General features: G+C 38.9%; 1 protein-coding gene across 2 annotated transcripts in view; it reads right to left on the bottom strand.

Moving 5' to 3' along the window:
- Nucleotides 1-24,499, bottom strand: part of Dgkk (diacylglycerol kinase kappa) — a 175,210-nt gene that overhangs the window by 8,912 nt on the left and 141,799 nt on the right. For both annotated transcript variants that reach the window (XM_021250013.2, XM_004872012.3), the window contains 11 exons: nt 23,328-23,556; nt 21,716-21,823; nt 20,679-20,775; nt 19,175-19,282; nt 17,230-17,326; nt 16,852-16,959; nt 16,092-16,205; nt 15,618-15,752; nt 3,840-4,000; nt 3,117-3,258; nt 1,963-2,049 (listed from right to left, as the gene is read on the bottom strand). In XM_021250013.2, coding sequence (XP_021105672.1) covers nt 1,963-2,049; nt 3,117-3,258; nt 3,840-4,000; nt 15,618-15,752; nt 16,092-16,205; nt 16,852-16,959; nt 17,230-17,326; nt 19,175-19,282; nt 20,679-20,775; nt 21,716-21,823; nt 23,328-23,556 — 1,386 coding nt within the window. The remainder of the gene's footprint in view (nt 1-1,962; nt 2,050-3,116; nt 3,259-3,839; nt 4,001-15,617; nt 15,753-16,091; nt 16,206-16,851; nt 16,960-17,229; nt 17,327-19,174; nt 19,283-20,678; nt 20,776-21,715; nt 21,824-23,327; nt 23,557-24,499) is intronic.

The following is a 24,499-nucleotide window of genomic DNA, read 5'->3' as shown; positions in this document are numbered from 1 at the left end:
GGCCATCAAGGGAGCAGCTTTGTCCCACCATGTTCTCTCCACTGTGATGTGCTGCCTCACCACAAGCCAAAGTAACAGAACCAACAAATCATGGACTGAAATCTCAAACAAACAACTCTTTTTCTCTTTATGAGTTGGTTATCTCAGGAACTTGTTACAGGAACAGAAAGCTGGCAAGGGCCAACACTGAGCTCCTTACTGCCCTCTTTTTTCAAGAGGAGGAATAACAGCCCTTGAAATAGTGGCAAAATGCCTCTCCTACCTCTATGATAGCAGTTTTGGAGATAAGTGGTCATTCTTAGTTACTGCTGCCTGCCTTCTAGCCTCATTTGGATATGCGTATCTGCACATGTATGTATGTGGGGGGGTCTTCACTAGGCCCTGTGGGAGAGGCTCCTACCCCATAGTGAGATATGCTTAAATTAGGTTGTTGGCTGGAATGGACCAATTTTCTGGACATGAGCTTGAAGGAAGCCTAAGTAGCAGCAAGAGGCAAAACTCTCATATTTCCTGCCACCCAATCTGGCAAGGACATTGAGTACTGCTTATATATAGAAAGTACTCCCGCTGCTGTTGTATAAAGCTAGAGACACTAGCTTGGGGCTCAGATGCCAGGACAGCCTAGCATGATTGCCTCCTGTGCAGTATGCCAATTACATATGCAAATGAAAAAGGGAAGTGGATACTTATTGCAGTTTCATCTCAGAAGGCCTTCTTCAAAGAAATCTTAATTAGATGAGAGACAAGCGCAACACCTGCCTCAGAGACTTAGCAGCCAGCCTCAAAGTGGGGTAATCGTGATGAGTTGCCTCATCGGAGCACACTCATCAAGGGTGCCTATGGGCTTTACATTCTGAGAAACATGCAACTAGTCCTGTCACCTAAAAACAGAGCCTCAGTCCATTTTCCCTAGCACTAATAACTACCATCTGCCAAGCCACTGCCATGTACCAGGCACTTATGATACAATAGTTTGCCAAATTCTTAATAACAACCAGAGAGATTGAGATCACAATTTCTATTTTGTAGATGGAAACTAAGACCCAGAAGTTACTTCACATAGTTAGTGTTATGGGTTGAATTGTGCCTCATCCTCAAAGCCATGTTCAAATTCTAATTCCCAATGCCTTGGAATGTATCCTTATTTGAAATTCAAGTCATTGCAGAAGTAATTAATTGTTAAGTTGAGGTCACACTGGATAAGGTTGGCCCCAATCCAATATGAATGATGTCCTTAAAATGACCATATGAAGACAGAGAAACACAGGGAGAATGCTATGTGAGGACAGAGATATAGATGTGAGTGATGTATCTACAAGCCAAGGAACACCAAAGATTGCCAGCAAACAATCAGAAGCTAAGAAGAAGCAAAGAGGATCTCCTACAGGTTTCAGAGGGAGTATATCCCTGCTAACATCTAATTTTGGACTTCTAGATTTCAGAATTGTGAGATGACAAATTTCTTTTGTTTTAAGTCACTTAGTTTCTGGTAATTTGTTATGACAGCCTTAGGTAATTAAGACAACTAGTAAGTAGCAGATTTGGAATTTGTATCAAAAGTCTCCTACATTTTCCCAATAGTTCATATTGCTTTTCTACATGGAGAAAGAAGTATGCAGAAACGTGAGAGATATAGATCATCTCAGAATAGCTCACTGTTTTCTACTGTAGCTATGTCAGGTATGATGAGAAGGTCCTACCTTTGATTGGCCTGGTTGGGATCCAGAAGACATTTGAAAAAGAAGAGGAGAGATTTTCTTTCAAGGAATTAACATAACCTATGGATTAGCATAACCTATGAAATAATATAATCAATGATAACCCTGGGTGACACAGCAGGGACTGCCATGCAAGGACCTGCTCAAAATGATCCCATGTCTCCAATGCCCTGGAAGCAAGCACAGATTGGCCATCTTCAAATGGCATGTTTTGCCCTCCCATGCTCCAACCCCCTGCACTCACCAAGTTTTCATCCAGGAAAGCTTTGGTGTCATCGTAGAGCCCTTTAAGACTAAATGTAACATTTACTGCATCATTTCTGCTTAGAGTCTGAGAGGAGAAGAAAGGAAAAGAAAGGAAGGGAAAGGACAAAGACAGAGGAGTTGGTTAGTAAGCATGCAGCTGGCTTCTCCATTGGAAGTAAGAGCAGGCTAGCAGAACGTAGCTGTAGGTGCAAAATTAATATTCAAAATATAGCAAATCTAGTACAGCATAGGTACCAATCAATCAGAACAGATGCCACTGTCAACTGGTGTAGCTGTAGTGATGTGCACTACAAAGTAGCACAGAAAAACTTGGCTTTTGGCATCATTCATTGGATACAGTGGGTATAGGAAAATAGAAAAACTAGAAGGTAAATTTGAGGCCAGTTGTTGTTCCTAGGCTAAAATCACCTTTTCCATGGCAGGTAGAGTGTGGCCCAACTATCTCTCTTCTCAAAACTTCATGCCTTGGACCCCAGGCCTCCTCCAACTATCTGGCCTAAAATAGTTAACTCACATTTTAGCAGATCCCTACCCTGTTGTATTTTTGCCTAGCACTAAAGTTTCTTTGGTTTTTTTTGTTTGTTTGTTTGTTTTGTGGTGGTGAGGTTGGAATCCAGAGCTTTATGTGTGCTAGGTAAGTGCTCTAAACTTACTTTGTAAGAAAGCATTGCTTGAATCTTCTGGCAGTGGGGAAAGTCATGGGATGGTACATTTAACTGTAAGTATCTGATATGAACCCTTCCCTCAAAAGGGAAGCCAGAGAACTTTAGAACTCTGATTCCAATAGCAGGTGTCACTTTCTCAAATTATACAAGCCACCTGTGATGAGGAGAGTTCAAAGCCAACTTTCTCTCCATCCATTGCCATTTCTTCCCTGAGCCTGGTGTGCTGGATAGCTATCAGGAAAGAGGGCTGGTTATCAGGCTGATGAAATCTGCTGTGAGATTTCCCTAGTAGCCACCTTGGTCCTATAACAAGTCAGGAAATGCATGCCTTTCCATCCATTCTATCAATTTCCTGCCATAGCCCTTTTCCAATTCCTTCATCCAACCTATTCTTCCCATTCCTTCCCTTTCATTCCCTTTCCTATCTAGGTTTGCTCCTGTCCTTTATCTACTCCTTCTTCCTTACCTCAGTGGGAATGCAGGAAGCTGCACCTGCCACATTGCCACTGTCTTGTCCATAAAATATATCGTTCAGGATGTTAACACTAGCATTCACAGAATCCATGAGGACAGACATGTGCTGGTGGATCTTGCTGAGGTCATTAAGTCTGTAGTAAAACAAGGACAGATAGATGAGCTTGGATTGCTGAACTTCTGGCCTGGTGTACTTGTGAGCTGGGGTGAGTATAGAAATGAAAGACCTGTGTACCAGGTTTAATTTTTCTCTGTTGTTATTTCTGCTCTTTTCTTGGTACCCCTGATGCCAGAAAATGTTTCTGCTCTTCTCTAGATATTCACCTTTGTCCATCCTTGTTTCACCTGAATTGAGATACGGGGAACTTGACTAGGGTGAAAAGCTAAAATAGAGTGAGGTAGATGACTCCAGAAATTTCAAGGCCCCTTTGATATTAAAGGCAAGAATAAACACTCTCAGTTCTATTGGACCTGAAACAGCATTAGGAGATCAAAAATTATCTCTGAGCTTCACGGAAAATGTCCATGCCGTCTTTCTGCCTGGCACATGTAATATTTCCTGCATGGGTTGTCAGAGCCCCTAATCAATCTTTAGAGCTCTAGGTGAGATGTCTTTCTGAGGCCAGATTTTTCAGTAGTCAATAGACATAAATTGGCTGCTTCTCCCTGTCTCTTCTTCTCTTTCCCACCCCTTTACCTATGGCAGTCCACTTACTTGCTAATGAGGTTTTCTGCGAGGTGAGCTAAGTGCTGCATCTGGGCACACTCCTCATCAGAGAGGCTATCTTGAGATTCTTGAGAATCCAGCTGGGGTTGAGGCACAGCTTGAATTTCAGTATGTTTGCACTCCCACATTTTCATTGAGTTCTCAAAGTCCTAGAGATAAACATGGTGGTAGATCCTAATGAGTGCTGTAGCTAAGAAGGTACCTGACATATGTTTGTGAGTCTGACATTTCTGGGTGATGAGTGGGTATAGTAGGTAAAGGGAAATGAGATCTCCTCCCTATTCTTCCATGCAACCATCTATACATCTATCAATCATTCTATTCAATGTTTCTTCTTTGCTGGACACTTTTAGTTTTTGTTGTCATTATTATGCTGGGTTATAGAAATCTTTAATTGGAGAGATATTCTGCTGTCCAGAAGCTCCTATATAAAAGCATCATGATCAATAAGAAATAGAGTACTTTTCCCGTTCCCTTCTTTGCCTAATCTAGACAATATGTTGTGATGGAATTTATAGATAGATATATCTAATTGAATTGTAAATCATGCTTCTGTCATTTATTAAATATGCCACAGTTAGCAAGTTATTAAACCTATCAAACTGTAAATATGATTATTTATCTCTAAGATTATTGGACGTACTAGCCATGATCAAAAAAAAATCTACACTTAGACATATAATAGTCAAGATCCCAGAAACCCAACAGAAGAACAAAATCCTAGAGGCAGTTAGAGAAAAGAAACAAATCACCTACAAAGGAAAGCCCATCAGAATCACGGCAGACTAGTCAACACAAACCCTCAAATCAAGGAGAGCCTGGAGTGAAGTATTTCAAGCCCTAAAAGAAAATAACTTCCAACCTAGACTGTTGTATCCTGCAAAATTATCTTTCAAAATTGATGGGGAAATTAGATACTTCCATGACAAAGAACACCTGAGAAAGTTCATGAACACCAAACCAGCACTCCAAACAATTCTGAGCAGTATCCTAGAAAAAGACAATGAAGGTCACAACTCCATGAGGCTCAACAGAGAAAAGACACCACACAAGGTAAGACATTAAAGGGAAAGGGGGGGAAATAAGAAATAAAAGAGCCAACAACAGTAAAACATCATGACAAGGATGAGTCAATATCAATTATAACTATCAATGTTAATGGCCTCAATTCACCAATCAAAAGAAATAGACTGACAGAATGGATTAAGAAGCAAAACTCAGCAATATGCTGTATACAAGAAACACACCTAACTCAAAAGGAAATTCATAGACTGAAAGTAAAAGGATGGAAAACAGTTCTCTATGTAACAGGAACCCAGAAAAAAGCAGGCATAGCAATCTTATTTGCAGACAAAGTAGATTTCAAGCCAAAACTAATTAAGAGAGACAAAGATGGTTACTACATCCTTGTGAAGGGAACAATCCAAGAGGGAGAGATGACAATCCTAAATAAATATGCAACAAATATGAATGCCCCCAACTATATAAAACAAATATTAATGGACATGAAAAACCAAATAAGCACTAATACAATTGTAGTGGGGGACCTCAATACCCCACTATCACAAATAGACAGATCATCTAGACAAAAAATTAACAATGAAATTCTAGCACTGAACCAAGCTATTGAATAAATGGCCTTAATAGATGTTTACAGCGTGTTCCACCCCACAAAATCAGAATACACATTCTTTTCAGCTGCACACTGGTCATTCTCCAAAATAGACCACATACTAGCTCATAGGACATGTCTAAGTAAAGGTAAAAGAATTGAAGTTACCCCGTGTATATTATCAGACCACAGTGCAAGAAAATTAGTGGTCAATAACATAAGAAACCACAAAACTCCCACAAACATGTGGAAATTGAATAACAACCTCCTGAACAGCCAACAGGTCACAGAGGAAATTAAAGAAGAAATTAGACAGTTTCTACAAGTAAATGATAATGCCAGTACAACATACAGGAATCTATGGAACACAATGAAAGCAGTTCTACGTGGGAAATTCATAGCAGTGAATGCCCATATTGGGACAACAGAGAGAACTCAGTTAAATAACCTAATGCAGAACCTCAACCTCCTAGAAAAAGAAGAGCTCAACAAACCCAAAGCTCGTACAAGAAAGGAAATTATAACAATCAGAGCAGAAATCAATGCGATGGAGACTAAGAGAAAGATACAAAAAATTAAAGAATCAAAGAGTTGGTTTTCCAAAAGAATAAATAAAATTGATAAACCTTTAGCCAATTTTATCAAAAAAAGGAAAGAAAAGGCTCAAATCCGTGCAATTTAGAATGAAAAAGTAGAAGTCAGAATAGACCCAGCAGAAATCCAGAGAATCATCAATACCTATTTTGAGAACCTGTACTCTAATAAAATGGAAAACACAGAAGAAATGGACAGATTCCCAGATACATCTGAATTGCCAAAGTTAAATGAAGAAGATATAGAAATTCTAAACACCCCAAGAACAATGAATGAAATTGAAAATGTAATAAAAAATTTACCAACAAAGAAAAGCCCAGGTCCTGATGGCTTCACTGCTGAATTCTACAAGACATTTAAAGAAGAACTAAGGCCATTACTCTTTAAACTCATTGAGGAAATTGAAAGGGAAGCAAGGCTTCCAAATTCATTCCTGGAAGCAAGTGTTACTTTGATTCCAAAACCAGGGAAAGACCCAACCCAAAAAGAGAACTACAGGCCAAACTCCCTAATGAACATAGATGCAAAAATCCTCAAAAAGATACTGGCAAACAGAATACAGATGGTCATCAAGAAGATCATACACCCTAACCAGGGATGCAAGGATGGTTCAATATTCATAAATCAATAAATGAAATACACTATATTAACAGAGTCAATGACAAAAACCATGTGATCATCTCAATAAATGTAGAAAAGGCATTCTACAAAATCTAACACCCATTCATGGTAAAAATGCTACAGAAAATTGGAATAGAAGGTCTTTATCTCAACCCGATTAAGGCTATTTATGAAAAACCAACAGCCAACATCATACTAAATGGTCAAAAACTGAAAACTTTCATGCTAAAATCAGTAACAAGGCAAGGATGCCCACTATCACCAGTCCTGTTCAATATAGTTCTGCAAACATTAACCAGAGCAATTAGAAAAAAGAAAGAAATAAAGGGAATAAAGATAGGAAAGGAAGAAGTTGAACTGTCATTATTTGCTGATGATATGATACTCTACCTAGAAGAACCAAAAAGCTCCATCAAAAGTCTTCTAGACCTAATTGGAAGATTCAGTAGTGTAGCTGGATATAAGGTCAACACTCAAAAAACAATAGCCTTCTTATACGCAAATAGGAGAGTCATTGAGAGAGAAATTAGGGAAATAATTCCTTTAACAATAGCATCCAAAGAAATGAAATATCTAGGAATTAACCTAATAATGGAAGCAAAACACCTCTACACTGAAAACTTCAGCACTCTGAAAAAGGAGATTGGGGAGGCTATAAGAAAATGGAAAGACATCCCTTGTTCCTGGGTAGGAAGAACCAATATAGTGAAAATGGCCATACTTCCAAAACTGCTATATAGATTTAATGCAATGCCAACTGAAATTCCAACAATATAATTCACAGAACTAGAGAAAAAATTCCAAAAATTCATCTGAAACTAGAAAAGACCTAGAGTAGCAATAGCAATTCTAAGCAGCAGAGACATGGCTAGGGGTATCACAATCCCCAACTTGAAACTATAATACAAAGCTACTATGATAAAAACAGCATGGTACTGGCAAAGAAACAGACCTGAGGATCAGTGGAATCGAATAGAAAATGCAGAAACAACTCCAGACATACTCAGCCACCTCATCTTTGACAAAGGAGCCAACCACTCTCATTGGAGGAAAGAGCCTATTTAATAAATGGTGTTGGAAAAACTGGATTTCAACCTGAAAAATATTAAAACTAGACTCATACCCATGACCATGCACTAAACTAAGATCAAAGAGGATTAAAGATCTAAATATTAAGACAGAAACGCTAAACTTGCTGGAAGATAAGTTTAGTAGAACTCTTTTTTTTCTTAAATTCTTTTATTGGTACATTTTAGGTATACAACACAATTACATTGCTCATAGGGAATTGTACCTTTACATAATACATCTTGGCTCTTACTTTTTCCCCATTCCTAGCCCTCCCTTCACTCCCTCCACCCTTCCCTATTTACAAAGACTTTCTTTCCATTTTTTCCATTTCTCATCATTTTTCCTTTCCCTTCTTTCCTTTCCCCTGCCCCTCCCACTACCCCTACCCATTTGGACCTTTTCTTCCTATTTTGCATTATCGATTACTCATTTTAATCATTGGTACATTTTAGGTATACAATATAATGACATTCATCATTGGAAATTTGCACCTTTACATAATCTCTCTTGGTTCTTATTTTTCCCCCTTGCCCAGCCCTCCCTTCAACCCCTACATCCCTCCCTATTTACAAAGATTTTGTTCCTATTTTTCCATTTTCTCATATTAATTCCATACCCTTCTTTCCTTTCCCCTACCACTCCCACTTCCTTCCCCTTTGTCCCTTTTCTTCCTATTTCACATTACCTATTATACATTTTAGCCCTTATTTACACTTTCAGTTTCTCATACCAGAGAAACTATTTGGTATTTACACATGTGTGTCCTATTTATTTCCCTTAAGAGTATCACCTCAATGTGCATCCATTTAGCTATAAATGTCTCTAATTTCTCATTTTTTATGGCTGAGTAGTACTCCATTTTATTAAAAAAACACATTTTCTTTATCCAGTCTCCAGTTGATGGGCATTTGGGCTGTTTCCAAGTTTTAGCTATCACAAACTGTTCTGCTATGAACATGGTTGCACATATATCACTGTGGTATGATTCTTTTAATTCTTTGGGGAAGATCCCCAGCAGTGGAATAGCGGGGTCAAATGGGACTTCCAGTCCTAGTTCTTTGAGGCATCTCCATACTGATTTCCACAGTGCTTGCACCAGTCTACACTCCCACCAGCAGTGGAGCAGGGTTCCTCTTTCCCCACAGCCCCACCAGCATTGGTTATTGGTTGATTTCATGATAGCAGCCATTCTTTCTAGTGTGAGGTGGAATCTCAGCATTGTTTTCATTTGCACCTCTGGAGTGACCAGTGATGTTGAACATTTTTTCATGTATTTATTTGCTATTTCTACTTCTTTGTCTGAGAAATGTCTGTTCGTTTCAGATGCCCATTTTTGGATTGGGTCTTTAAATTTGGGAGGTCTGATCTTTTTAAGTTCTTTATAGATTCGAGATAGTAGACCTTTGTCTGAGGAAAAGCAGGTGAAGATTTTTTCCCACATTGTGGGTTGTCTCTTCACACTGCTGCTGCTGGTTTCTTTTGCTGTGCAGAAGCTTTTTAATAAGAAGAGAACCCACTTGTTGATTTTTTGTTCTAGTTCATGGGCAACTGAGATTTTGTTCATAAAATCTTTTCTTACACCGATGTTTTCAAGAGTTCTACCTAACTTGTTTTCCAATTGGTTCAGTGTTTCTATTTTAATATTTAGATATTTAATCCACTTCTATTTTAGTTTAGTGCATGGTGAAAGATATAGGTGTAGTTTTTATCTTTGGCAAGTTGAAACCCAATTTTTCCAGCACCATTTATTAAAGAGGCTATCTTTCCTCCAGTGCGGGTGTTTGGCTCCTTTATCAAAGATGAGATGGCTGAGTGTGTCTGGCATTGTTTCTGCATCTTCTAATCTGTTCCACTGGTCCTCAGGTCTGTTTCTTTGCTAGTACCATGCTGTTTTTATCACAGTAACTTTGTAGTATAGTTTCAGGTTGGGGATTGTGATACCCCCTGCCATGTCTCTGTTACCTAGAATTGCTTTTGCTATTCTAGGTCTCTTCTTGTTCCAAATGAATTTTTGGATTGTTTTCTCAAGGTCTATGAAGTATGCTGCTGGGATCTCAATTGGAATTGCATTAAATCTATATAGCAGTTTTGGAAGTATGGCCATTTTCACTATATTAATCCTTCCTACCCAGGAGCAGGGGATGTCTGTCCATTTTCTGATATCATCTTCAATCTCTCTTTTCAGAGTGCCATAGTTTTCAGAGAAGAGGTCTTTGATTTCTTTCATTAGGATGATTCCTAGGTATTTCAGTTTTTTGGATGCTATTGTGAAAGGAATTATTTGCCCTATTTTCTCTCAGTAAGTCTGTCATTGGTGTAGAGAAAAGCTATTGATTTTTGTGTGTTGACCTTGTAACCAGCTACTTGACTGAACTTGGTTATTAAGTCTAGAAGACTTTTGGTGGAGGTCTTGAGGTCTTCTTTATAGAGTATCATGTCATCTGCAAATAATGACAATTTGACGTCTTCATTTCCTATCTTTATTCCTTTTATTTCTTTCTCTTGTCTAATTGCCGTGGCTAATGTTTCCAGAACTATATTGAACAAGAGTGGTGATAGTGGACATCCTTGTCTTGTTCCTGATTTTAGTGTGAAGGATTTCAGTTTGGGACCATTTAGTACGATATTGGCTGTTGGTTGTTCATAGATGGCTTTTATCAGTTTGAGGTAGAGACCATCTATTCCAATTTTTTGTAGGGTTTTTATCATAAATGCATGTTGGATTTTGTCAAATGCTTTTTCTGAGTCTATGGAGATAATCATATGGTTTTTGTCCTTGGCTCTATGGATATAGTGTATTACATTGATTGATTTTTGTATGTTGAAGTATCCCTGCATCCCTGGGATGAATCCCACTTGATCAGGGTGTATGATCTTCTTGATGATCTTCTGCATTCTATTTGCCAGTATCTTATTACACTTGATCTTAGCCAAAAGGCCGAGAAGCAATTTGCCAGTATCTTATTAAGGATTTTTGCATCTATGTTCATTAGTGAGATTGGCCTATAGTTCTCCTTTTTGGTTGGGCCTTTCTGTGCGTTGGGGATCAAGGTGATGCTTGCTTCCAGGAATGAATTTGGGAGTATTGCTTCTCTTTCAATTTCATTGAAGATTTTAAACAGTAGTGGCAGTAGTTTGTCTCTAAATATCTTGTAGAATTCAGCAGTGAAGCCATCAGGGCCCGGGCTTTTCTTAGTTGATAAGTTTTTAATTCCATTTTCAATTTCATTGTTTGATATTGGGTTGTTTGGAAGTTTTAGGTCTTCTTCATTCAACTTTGGTAATTCATATGTATCTAGGAATCTGTCCATTTCTTCTGTGTTGTCCATCTTATTGGTGTATAGTTTCTGGAAATACATATTGATGATCCTCTGGATTTCTGCTGGGTCTGTTGTAATTTCATCCTTTTCATTCCTAATTGCATGGATTTGGGCCTTTTCTTTCTTTTTTCTGATAAGGTTGGCTAAGGGTTTGTCAATTTTGTTGATTCTTTTGAAGAACCAACTCTTGGCTTCATTGATTTTTTTGTATCGTTCTCTTCATCTCCATTGCATTGATTTCTCCTCTGATTTTTATAATTTCCTCCCTTGTATGAGCTTTGGGTTTGTCCTGCTCTTCTTCTTCTAGAAGCTTGAGGTTCAGCATCAGGTTGTTTAATTGGGCTCGTTCTGTTTTCCTAATATGCATATTCATTGCTATGAATTTCCCTCATAAGACTGTTTTCATTGTGTCCTATAGATCCCGATATGTTGTATTGTCATTGTCATTTAATTGAAGGAACTGTCTGATTTCTTCTTTAATTTCCTCTATGACCCATTGGTTATTCAGAAGTGTGTTGTTCAATTTCCAAGTGTTTATGAAATTTTTTGTTTCTTTTGCTATGGATCTCCAATTTCATCGCACTATGGTCTGATAATATACAGGGGATAACTTCAATTCCTTTGCACTTACTTAAACATGTTCTATGTGTGAGTATGTGGTCTGTTTTGGAGAATGACCCATGTGCAGCTGAGAAGAATGTGTATTCTGATTTTGTGGGGTGGAAAACTCTGTAAACATCTGTTAAGTTCATTTGTTCAAGAGTTCGATTGAGTTCTAGTATTTCATTACTTATTGTTTGTGTAGTTGATCTATCTCTTTGTGACAGTGGGGTGTTGAGGTCCCCCACTACAATTGTATTAGTGTATATATGACTTTTCATGTCCGTTAGTATTTGTTTTATATAGTTGGGTGCACTAGTCTTTGGTGCATAGATGTTTATGATTGTCATCTCTTCCTCTTGGATTCTTCCCTTTACAAGGATGTAATGTCCTTCTTTGTCTGTCTTAATCAGTGTTGATTTGAAATCTACTTGATCTTCCAAGAGGAGAGCTACTCCTGCTTTTTTTTGGGTTCCCGTCACATGGAGCATTGTTTTCCACCCTTTAACTTTCAGTCTATGAGTTTCCTTTTGAATTAAGTGTGTTTCTTGTACGCAGCATATTGTTGGATTTTGCTTCTTGACCCATTCTGCCAGTCTGTTTCTTTTGATTGGTGAATTGAGACCATTAACATTGATGGTTATAACTCAAATGTATTGATTTATCATTTCTATGACTTTTTCTTTTTGTTGGGTTCTCCCCCTTTACGTTTAATGTCTTGTCATGCCAGATGTGTTCATTCTGCTTTGCTTCCTGGGGTTGTGATCCTCAATGTCTGTTCCCAGGATATTGTGGAAAATTTTTTGGAGTGCTGGTTTGGTATTCATGAAGTTCCTAAGGTGCTCTTTGTCATGAAAGTATCTTATTTCTCCATCAATTTTGAAAGATAGTTTTGTAGGGTGCATCAATCTGGGTTGGAGGCTGTTTTCTTTTAGGGCTTGGAATATGCCACTCCAAGCTCTTCTTGCCTTGATGGTTTGTGTTGAGAAGTCTGCTGTGATTGTGATGGGCTTTCCTTTGTATGTGATTTGTTTCTTTTCTCTAACTGCTTGTAGAATTTTGTTCTTCTGCTGGGTTTCTGGAATCTTAACAATTATATGCCTATGTATAGTTTTTTTTTTTTGATCAAGGCTAGTTGGAGTCCTATTTGCCTCCCTTATCTGTATGCCAAGTTGTTTTCCCCTGCTTGGGAAGTTTTCTGCAATTACTTCAGTGAAGAGTTTCTTTTTTATGTCATCTGCACTCTCTCCTGTTTCTTCATTGAGCCCAATCAGTCTTATGTTATTCTTCTTTGCATCGTGTAGCAGCTGCTGGATTGATTTCTTGTGTTCCCTTATAATTTTGAAGCAATTTTTCTTTTCCTGATCACTAATTGCAATCTTATCTTCTATATCTGAAATTCTGTCCTCACATTGGCTCATTCTGCTGTGTAGACTTTCAATGGAGTTTTTCATCTCCTGGAAATCTATTTGCATCTGTTTTATGGATTCCATTTGTTTCCTATGTTGGGATTCCATTATGTTCTTCAGCTCCTCTCTAGATTTATTAATCATGTCTTGCACTAGGAGCACAATTTCTCCTGTTGTCTGAGAAATTATTTCTGATTTCTTTTTTTCCAGATCCCCTTTAGTTGCTAGTTCCGTGGGTCCAGGTGGTTGAGTGTCAGAGTGTTCCATCTCATTTCCCTTTTGGGTTGCTGTAGGTGATCTGGAAGTCTGGTTTTGAGACTTATTTAGGTGTTTTCTCATTTCAACTGGGGGGGCAGGGGTTTACTGTTGACGTCTGCGTGGCTCACGTCTTCTGAGCTGTGAGAGGTGGGCCAAGGGTCAGGAGTGGCGGTAGGGATGGTGGCCTGAAAGCCCCTTCCTCTGGACCAGGAGCAGTTGGACGGCAGCTCAGAAGCCCCTACCTCTGGGCAGGAATTCTTTAAATGCTGAGAACTTTATTAGGTCCAGTACAGTGGTCTGGTGGTATGGTGTCCTCTGCATATTTGTAGTGTGGAACCAGGTGGCTTTACAGAGAAGAGGCCAAAGGAGTGGGGTGGTGCAGTGGATTCCTGCTGGGGCACGGGCTGATTCGGTGTTTTCAGCCCAACTGGCAACCAGTTTAGTAGAACTCTTGATGACATTGGCATAGGAAAAGACTTTATGAACAAAACCTCAGTAGTATGGGAACTAGCACAAAGAATCAACAACTGGGATCCCATCTGATTAAAAAGCTTCTGCACTGCAAGAGAAAACACCAATAGAGCTAAGAGACAATTTACAATGTGGGAAAAAATTTTAGCAGCTGTACCTCAAAGGTCTACTATCTAGAATATATAAAGAATTGAAAAAAATCAGATCCCCCCCCCAAATTCAAAGACCCAATACAAAAATGGGCATCTCAAATGAGCAGACATTTCTCAGACAAAGAAGTAAAAGTAGCAAATAAATATATGAAAAAATGGTCAACCTCAGTGGTCATTCCAGATACAGACAAACACAACACTGAGATTCCACCTCACCCCAGAAAGAATGGCTGCTATCAAGAAATCAACCAATAACAAATGCTGGCAGGGGAGTGGAGAGAAAGGAACCCTTCTCCATTTTTGGTGGGAGTGTACACTGGTGCAACCACTGTGGAAATCAGTATGGAGATAACTCAAAGAATTAGGGCTAGAAGTCCCATTTGACCCAGCTATTACCCTGCTGGGTATCTTCCCAAAAGAATTAAAAGAATCATGCCACAGTGATATATGTGCACCCATGTTTTCTAGCGGCACAGTTTGTAATGTCTAAAACTTGGAAACAGCCCAAGTGGCCATCAACTGGAAACTGGATAAAGAAGATGCAGTTTTTTTATAAAATGGTGTACTACTCAGCCATAAAGAACAAGAAACTAGAGACATTTATAGATAAATGGATGCATATTGAGGCCATACTCTTAAGTGAAATAAATAGGACACATATGTGTAAATACCGAATGGTTTCTCTAGTGTGAGAAGCTGAAAGTGTAAATAAAGATTAAAATTATTGAAGTGAATAATTGATAATTTGAAATAGGAAAAAGTCCAAAGGCGTAGGGGTGGTGGGAGGGGAAGAGGAAAGGGTAGAAGGGAAAGGAAAAAGTATAAGAAAAGAAAAAAAATGGAAATGAAGTCTTTGTAAATAGGGAAGGGTGGAGGGGGTGAAGGGTGCACAGGTAATGGGAAAAAAAAAGAACTAAGTTACATCATGCACAGGTACAAGCACCCAATGATAAATGTAAACTTATTGTATACCTAAAATGTACCAATAAAAGAATAAAAAAAAGAGTCTTGGAAGGACCTATGTGAGGAGTGTTGGATGGACCTACATGTAAAGTACCCAGCATGAATTAGGCATTTTATAAATTGGACATACCCTTCCCTTCCTATTGCTGTTTCTATGGACTGTTCACAGGTCACAGTAGAAAACAGTCTCCAAGCACTGAACAGCTGATCAATAATGGCTCTTTTATAGCTTTAGAAGATTTAGCTAAATTGGGTGATGTTTGTGAGTGCAACATTTTAAGGAACCTCAAAGAAATTTAAAGGCAATATTCAATGAACCATATGTTGTTGAAAGAATATTTCTCTATGACCACCTGAGGCCTTTATCTCTCTGTGCAGTGGAGAGTGGAGAATAACTGTCCAAAACCATGGGAGGCAGCGCCTTGTCTTGCTCTCTTGGACAGTGGTTTGCAAATGTCAGTATGTATTTCAAAGTCTTGAGGAACGTGTTTACAGATGCAGGCTCTTGGGAACAACCCCCACTCATTCTAATCAGTAGGTTTGGTACATTTATAAGCAGCATCCCAGGTGACTCTGATGTAAAGAGCATGCAGGTTTCCCTTTGAGGAATTGTATTTGACTGGAATATTTAGTACTCATGTGATAGCTATGAATGGGGTAGTGTAGGAGCCCAAGAAGGGCCTTTCTCTTCTTACCCGATCTCTCATCAGCATCTGGGCAGCATTTTTGTATCTAATCTTGATAATACCTGGCCTCTGAATCCAGGCCTCCCCATCCACCTGAACAGGGATACCTTCTTCACCATCAATAGTTATCATCAATTCACGGCACTGTCAGAGAAGAGGAGAATAGGGGAGAGAAATGAGGTAACCACTATAGATCAATCTAATAATCTCATAGTTATGAACTGAATGTGTGTCAAAGCAGTTCTGACAAAGATGTGAAACACATCATCTCAGGCAGAAACGTGTATTTCCTATGAACTTTTTGCTCCTTTGGTCCCTGCCACATCTGTATCCGAGATCAGCCGACACCTTGCTGCCCACCAAATAAGCTTATTCCTCAATTCTGGGACTTTTACACCCACTTAATTCCTGGGGCTATCCTATATCCTTGTTTGCAGCCACAGAACTCAGCCTCTTATTGGCACCCATTCAACTCCTGCCTACCTGGGCAATGCGATGATGATGTAAGTTGATGAGACGGGACATAGCCATCTGCGCAGAGCCAAAGATTGCTACTACTTCCAATTTCCCATCATCTATTGCAGGAGCCTCATATTCCTTAGGAGAAATAACTATGTCATATTTCCCACTGTCATGAAACCATACTTTGTCTATAACAAACAAGTATGCTTTGAAGATTCCTGGTAACGATTTTCTAGTTCATGAGTAAGGAAAACTGCATTATTAAAAAGGGAACACATGAAGGGAAAAGGACACAGAGATCACAAGTTTTAGCTCCTTTTCATATCACAGCTCATAGTCAGTTTATTCCCTCTCCAATTCAACATCGTAAATCCCCAAGGCCAGTCTTATTGGCCCCATGGCCTTCTTGAGTGAGCTCAGAAGAAAAGGTTCTTGGTCAGTTTCCCAGGAGATTTTATTAACAGACCACCTTAGAATAAAGAGCATGGCCTTGATAACATTTCAAGGATCTGTCAGGCCTGAGGAATGGAGAATTCCAAGCCAAGTGATGCCTCAGAGTAGACCTAAACCTAAGGTATTTGGTTAATTCTTGGGCTCTGGAATGGCAATTGCCTTAAAAAACAAAAAAACCCCTGATCTTTCAGTTGCTGCTAATAAAGGTTCTAAGCCCATCTCCTCTTCTACCATTGTTCACTTCCCACTCAAGGCAGCCCAACTCTTTTTCTGAGAGACCTTAATTGGTTCATGCCTTTCTCTACCCTGTTTTTTGTTCCATACTCACTGTGGCTGCTATGTTGCTTCCCCAGAAGTTGACACCTCCAGCATAGCTGGTAATGTTGAGTACAACAATGCCTTGCAGGTTTGGTAAGGAGATGGCTTCTCCATCACACTGGAAGAAAAGGGTCTTGTTGGCTGGCTTTTCAGATACCAATGTGAAGAAACATTTACAGAGATGGGGGGGGCTCTATCTTCTCCTTATACTACCATTTTCTTATCTATAAAGTGGAAACTCCTCTTAATGCCTTCTTCCCATGAGCTGCAAGTGAGGATCACAAAGTTAAAATCTGGAAGAACCAGGGCTACTGGGGAAAGTTGACTTCCAAGACCATGACATTTCTTGTCTCCATGCCTAGGAAGGACCACTTCCTTTTCTACTCACCTCCAGGTGTACTCGTTCTTCCAGTTTCCTGTAAGAGCGCTGCAAAAGTTCCTTGGTTCCCAGAAGGCCATACCATATCTTATTCTTAAAGCGGCTACTACAAAGAGATAAGGGTAGAGAGTCAACGTTAGAAGGTGAATAATATAAAGATAAATAGATGTGAAAAGACAAGGAGGGAGAGTTCTTATTTCTCCAGTGCCTTAAATTCTTTCGCATGGACCAGAGTCACGTCAGATAGTAGCTAGACACAAGAGGGGCTGCTGGGAGTGTGTAACTAGTATCATAATGCCAATGCTTGCAGAAATGGGCTCATGGGCCCCTTTGAAGCCCCATGTCCTATAATTGGTAAATTTTTTACTTCTCCTTGCTAATAATATTGGTCCTAACTTGGAATAAACAGGCTATATTTAAAATATGCTCATAAAAAGCTGTAAGCATAGCTAACAGATGCACACCACGTATCCTGGCAGTGTCATTCTAGGAGCACAAGATTTCAGCTGTTTGGAATCAATTTTATTTGAAATGACTGGCCCTAGACTACAATTTTTTGATGATGTGAATTTTCTGACTGAGCGGAGGTTTTTTCCAAATGCCATAACCTTATATTAAATACTTAATTCAGTGTCATAGAATAGAACTCAGTTTAGTAAGGAAGTTCAAAAGAGGAGTCACTGGAGAAAATATGAGACAGCCAAGTATATTAGGAGACTTGGTGAGTGGAAGAACAAGGTCCTGCTGTCTGTAGGGTTTCTTCCTACTCTTCTTTTTTCGGTACCGGGGAATCGAACTCAGGTCCTTGTGCTTGTGGGGCAGGCAGTGAAACCACTGAGCTAAATCCCCTCAAATTAGGCAAATATTTATTAGATATGGCATCAAAATCATTATCCATAAAAAAGAAAATTAATCATTTGGGCCTTATTAAAATTCAAAATTTTGTACTTCAAAGGATACCACCAGAAAATGTAAAAACAAGCAATAGACTGGGAGAAACTATTTGTGAAATTTTATTTAATGAAGTATTTTTTTCCTCATATCAGGCTTATTCCAAGAAAGAGATTCTAGTGGTAGTGGCAAGGAACAGGTGGGAGCGATGTATTTCTTTTTACTTACAGTTTCAATTTACAAAACCTCTGAGGCTGCCTTGGGGAATGTCTGTAGCAAAAAAGTAACAGAAGGTGGCAAGTGGGCCAAAATTCTTAGGTGGGGTAAAATTAGTGGGTCCAAAGGAATTGGGTGAGAAACATCAAGAACCAATATGATAGTCTTTAATACTTTGCAGCCTTGATGAGCAAAAACAGACTTGGAATCATTATTGGAACCTAGTTAAGCTCTTGAAGACAGAACTAGGATAGGCAATTTGCTGAATTGAGTTAAAGTAGTCTATTTTCTTTTTTTCCTCATCAATAGTATTTATTATTCATGTGAACAGATTTGCAAAAATGGTATCACCCAATTTGCTTAGCACATACTCATTTACAGCTAATTTTGAATAGCACACTGTTACATGTTTTAAGTGATTCATGTTCCATGGAGAATGATACTCCTTTGGGAGTATCTGGGGTATCTGGAAAATTAATGAACAGGAAGAACTTTTTACATATTGGAATTCTAGCAACCTCTGCTTACTACAACTCTGCTGATTTTGTTTTATAGCTGGTCTTTTAGTCTATTTTCAATAATAGTAACACAGGAAGCTATGTTTGTGCAGCAATCCACAGGTCTAGACTGGGAGGAGTTTCAAGTTCCAAGATGGCGGTGTAGTTGTCACAGACTAGCCCAACATTTGGGGCAAATTGTTCACCTAGGCTAGTCTTGGAACCAGTGCATTTTGGTTCCAAAGAAATTTTTCTTTTTATTCCTTGTTTGAGAGGTAGGAAATACAGGAATATGTATGTGTATTGTGATCATATGTTTACACTTAGGGAGGGGAGATTCTTTTCCTTACTTGTATTGTTTGGGGTGTTCTTCTCTTCTGGTATTGAACTCCAGAGAAATTTTAGCATCCAATCCAATTCCAAAGTAGTTGTTCATGACACACTTTTCTTTGAAGCGCCTGAAATTAGCCAAAGAAGAGAGCAAACACGGATGGAGGAAAGAAATGGTGCTGTCACTGGGAGGCAGAATTTACTGCATAAGGGAAAACCACTGAGGGAAGGTCTCTTCCACATTGGGCGCTTGAAGTGTGCATGTAGATGCCCTATTGTGTTAACAACTACCATGTTAGCTGTAAGAGAAGACACCCAGCCAGTTGGGATGCTTCAGTGGGACTGAGACTCATAATAAAGAATTAACATTTGTGACGTTCATTATCTTTGAAGACCTCACAGATGAGCGGCCTATATTTTTTCCACACATAATAGAAGGAAATAAAATTATCAGCTTATTCCCATAACACATTTTTGAGTACACCAGATACAAATGTATCCTGAGAGGAAAGTCTACAATATTCCTCTCAGTGATGTCTGATTCTTTTGTAGTACTTTCATATTAAAAGACAGAGTGACAACACATATGAAGGGAAATACAGATAAAAGAACAGATATATATATATATGAAAAAAATCTAAGCAGTCTTTTGAGTCTCCTGTATCCATTGAGGGTGTCAGCATCAAAACTGGTGGTGTGCTAGAGCCAGTCTGTACCAGCTCCTATGAATTGATTATGTGTATCTGTTCCCAACTATACATTCAATGACAACTATATCAGCAGCTTGAAAAAGGTCATGATTGGAGGGCTTACACTAGGAATAAATCCCCCCCAAATGCTGGTTGTTAAACACCTCTCAACACACAAGTGATGAAAATACATTAGGTAGATTTACAAAAAGTCAGACCTGAATTTAAACCAGTGGTGACATGGAAGGGACATGGGGTGGGGGTTGAAGATAGGAATAAGAATTGCTTTTTAAAAATGATTTAAGAAAACAAATATTTGCTTGTTGTGCCTTTCTTTTGAGAAACTGAAAATGGGTATAGTTTAACTATTTAATCATAGATAACTTTTTCATTTACTACTAAACTGACCTTACATAACTCCCATAAGATTTACTTCCCTCAGCCACAGTCCAGAAATTGGAGTTTCTCTAAATGATATCCAGACTGATTTTCTTAACATCAGACAAACTGATTTTTAGCATCTTCAACTACTTATGGTTAAAGGCAACAGAGGAAACACACATCTTCTGAAATAACAATAGCTAACATTTATCAAGTGTGCATACTAATGATAGTAATTGCGAATACATAACATTTAACTACGGGTTGCAAACACTGCTCAATGCAAGTATTTTTTGTATATAAACTCAGTAAAGTGTGCGCGCGGGGAAGGGGGAGTAATGGGATGAAAGTAAGCCAATGATATTTATATGCATGTACAAATCTGCCAAATGAAACCAATTAATCTGTATAACTAATATATACTAATAAAAAGATAATAAGGCTAAATACTTACATCATTTCAGGTGTAAAACATAAATATTCCAAGTTAAGGTTATCTAGGTCTTCACTTTTGAGAGAAGATATAGAAGACAAAGTGCCACGATGAGAACCTAGACCCAAAGATGGCACCTTAGTGTCATATATATACACACAAAAAGCCTTTTCTCCCATTTGTACTTGACCCCATTTACCCTATTGGGGGTGGGTCAAACTCAATTGACTTTCTCTTAATTGATATTCAGGATTCTCATTCCAAAGAGGGATCTTCTCAGGTGAATACAGACTTCACTAAGAGAATAGAAAGGCTGGGCTGCTTGTTATTGGCAGTGAAAACTGTTTCGAAATGGGTTTCATCAGGTAAGCCTTTTTAAAGTGCGTAATGGAATCATTACTTTGGACACTGCCATGAGATCTTCTAGTGAGAGATTTTTGGAAAAAAGGGAAGACTGTCTAGTACAGAGTAAGATTATGGCTGAAGGAAGATGCATGAAAAAGCACATTTTTTTCTTTTTAATTTTTACTTCTTTATTAGTATATGTTTTCAGTACATAATGATTACATTCCTCATGGTAGTTGGTACATGTACCTAACACATCTTAATTCTTTTTGCATTCCTTTCCATTCCTCATCTTCCCCCCTCCTTCCGTCTCTTGGTCTTCCCTTTTGCAAAAGCTCTATCTCCCTTTTCCTATTCTCTATCATTTATTTTGATTTTTATTTATATTTTGGGTCTCTCATATAAGAGAAATAATGCAATATTTAAGTGTGTATGTCTGATTTATTTCACTTAAAATTACAGTCTCAAGATACATCCATTTTTCTACAAGTGACTCAAGTTTATCCTTCTTTATGGCAGAATAGTATTCCACTGTATAGAAATGCCACACTTTCTTCTTTTTTTTGGTACTGGGAATCGAACTCAGAACCTAGCACTTGCAAGGCAGGCAGCAGAACCACTGAGCTAAATCCCCGGCCCAACACTTTCTTTACACATATTTATCTTTGGGGAACTAGGCTAGAATAAGAGAAGAGGAAGAGAAAGATCCTTACGGTGTCTTGGACTCATCTGGTTAGAATCCTCTGAGTCATTATCTCCCAGGAAGAAAGGTGATGTAAAGTTCTTAACTGATATTGTTTGTCTGCTTTCCTCATCCAGAACTACAGAGCAAAAGTGGAAGGGAGGAAGGGAAGGAGGGGGGAGAGAAGGCGAGAGGGAGGGAAAAGGAGAAGAAGGATTTTTCACATTTATTGAACATTTATTGAGCATCTGTTTTGTTTTGTCATTGCCAGTCAGCATGGGGATAGGCAATGGAGGCTCCTTTGACCATCACCTCTCCTCCATGATGCTTTTTGTACTCTTAGCTTCCTTACAGTGTTGTTTCCATGTCTTTACACATCCATGCCTGAACTTTCTGTTTTATTACTCTTTTTTTTTTTTGACACTCAATATATGTGGTGTGAGTAGGATCTTGGGCCAGGGATAGGAGGGAGAAGGGTGGGAATGTTTCTTTATTCATATGACTTTTACTAGACTTGAGCCTCTAGGGAAATACTACTCTTTCACTAAAATGTCTCACCCATACCCAGGACATTGGAGAAGTCATCTTCTTTTCACCACCTTACATGCTGTGGCTTAAATGCTCAGCCTGTCCAAAGTTCATGGGTTCAATCCCTATCCACCCAAGGAGCCTTTACTTTCCCATAGCCATAAGCTGCACCTCTAAATCTAACAGATATATTAATGGAGCAGACTGAGGGTCAGTTGTGACAGAGATATGGCCATATTAGATTAATCTGTGCTTTACTACTTGGGAACTAACTATAGAAATAGATGCAAACAAGCCATTTAATTTTCCACAGTGAAAAAAGGGAGATTTCTTTTCATTCTTGGAAACATGGTTGAAGATGCAACTAAAGGCATCAAGGCAGAGGATGGTACTATGGTTAAAAGTCAAAGGCTGGCAAAGAGACTTTCCTCGCTACACAGTATTTCTGCTAAATTCAAATAGCTCAGTTAGAATGAGCTAGAATGGTCTTACACCATTTTTGATCTGCTTTTCACAGAACCATCGTGGAGAAGTTGTACCCAAAGTGCTGTGTTAAAAGGGGGATTTGGGCTGGGGATTTAGCTCAGTGGTTCCGCCACCTGCCTTGCAAGTGCAAGGACCCGAGTTCAATCCCTAGTACCAAAAAAAAAAAGCAGGGGGGCGCGGATTTGAAAGAGTTTTCATACTGACCCAGATGCTTGAAGACTGCTCTGAGCTTTGGGCCATGACAGTCAATATCAGAGCCACCAGTACCACTTTCAGGGCCCTTATGCCTGGTAATATTGTGCCAGACATGCAGAGATGAACATTTTCTTCTAAAATAGTCACAGGCTTGGCAGTTAGAAACAAGAATAGGTGGGAAAAATTCCACAACTGGGTGGAGACTGACAGGGGTTTTGAGCCATGCCACTTAGCACTTATAATTGTTTAAGATGAGTGTTGGTTCCAAAAATAAGTGAATAGCAAGAGTTGAGTGTCTGGGAGGTTTGGGTGCAACATGAATATAGAAACTAGTGTTACTTTGGCAATGAGCTCATAGTGAGGGAGGCAAGTCAAACATCCCTTGGAACCTTCTCTTTCCTCTACTTCAGTCACCACAACCCTCTTCCTCTTACCTTGTTTAACCTGGAATATAATGAGTTTCAAGGACTTCTGGAGATTCTGGGCTTTTGTGGCCAGCTCCAATTTGCTCTTGGCTACATGGTCTATTTGAGTTTTGAAGGGCTTTCCATCTGCCTTGCCACTGTCTGTATGTACTGTAGCACTTTTCTCAACTGAAGTAGCTGCTGTCTCCTCAGCCAGGACATCAATCACAATACTGAGCTTATCATACATTAAATCACTCTGTAAGGGGAGAAAGGAGATGGACACTGTTATGAGGGACCAGTGTTTAACAGGACAGAGTCAGGAATTGGGGTAATATGAGGAGAGACAGAAAGGGTAGTAGTTGGCCAGAAATGCTGAACACAGAAATCCACATGTGAAGAGATGAAGTACATGGGGGAAAGAAATACTTGGATAGATGTGATAAGAAAGCCAAAGGGTGTGAGGGAAACCAGCACATATCATTTGTTTCTGAGCAGCCTCAGGCATCAATATACGTTTCCACATCTTTCTTGTGATATGCAATGATTTGTAACATGGCAAACTTGAAGAAAAATATACATTTCTGGATTGTCATTTTCATGGGCATGCTCCTATGAAAGTGGATATATCTCTGCATGGATATTGGTGTCTGCCTTTATATGCGTGTGCATGTTTGAGGACATATATCTACTGCATGATTTATGGCTTTGATTCTAAGCTCTATCACTTAGTAGTTTGTGATGTGAGGCAAGTTACTTAATCTTTTTGGTCCTCTATATTTTGGGATAATTGTGAGGGTGAAATAAATTAATATGTTAAAAATACAAAAGTCTCTGGCACAGAATAAATGGCATAAGTGTTAGCTATTGTCATACAGGTGAATGTGGACATATTTCTAGTGTGTATGGTTACATACATATTTTCAAGCATGTTCTGATGTATAAGCATAGATACATATGCTTGGTGTGTACTTGTATGTAATTGTGGGTAGATGTTTGGCATATGTCTAGGTACACAGCACATGTGTATGTATAAATACTGCCATTTTTCATTTAGCAAAAGATGTAAGGTGATGAGGTTGGACCTTTCCCATCAAGAAGGCTTACCAGCTGACTCCTCCTTACTATTCTTTTATAATTTCCCTGTGAGAGATACATTTGCTTTTATTGAGTAGGGGACACTGACTCCATAAAGAGTATAA

Source organism: Heterocephalus glaber, unplaced genomic scaffold, assembly GCF_053883595.1.
Source record: "Heterocephalus glaber isolate CG9 unplaced genomic scaffold, H.glaber_assembly_v1.0 deba00001546, whole genome shotgun sequence".
Classification (NCBI taxonomy): domain Eukaryota; kingdom Metazoa; phylum Chordata; class Mammalia; order Rodentia; family Bathyergidae; genus Heterocephalus; species Heterocephalus glaber.
Note: the sequence above shows the minus strand (reverse complement) of the source record. Positions and strands in the feature narration are given on the sequence as shown.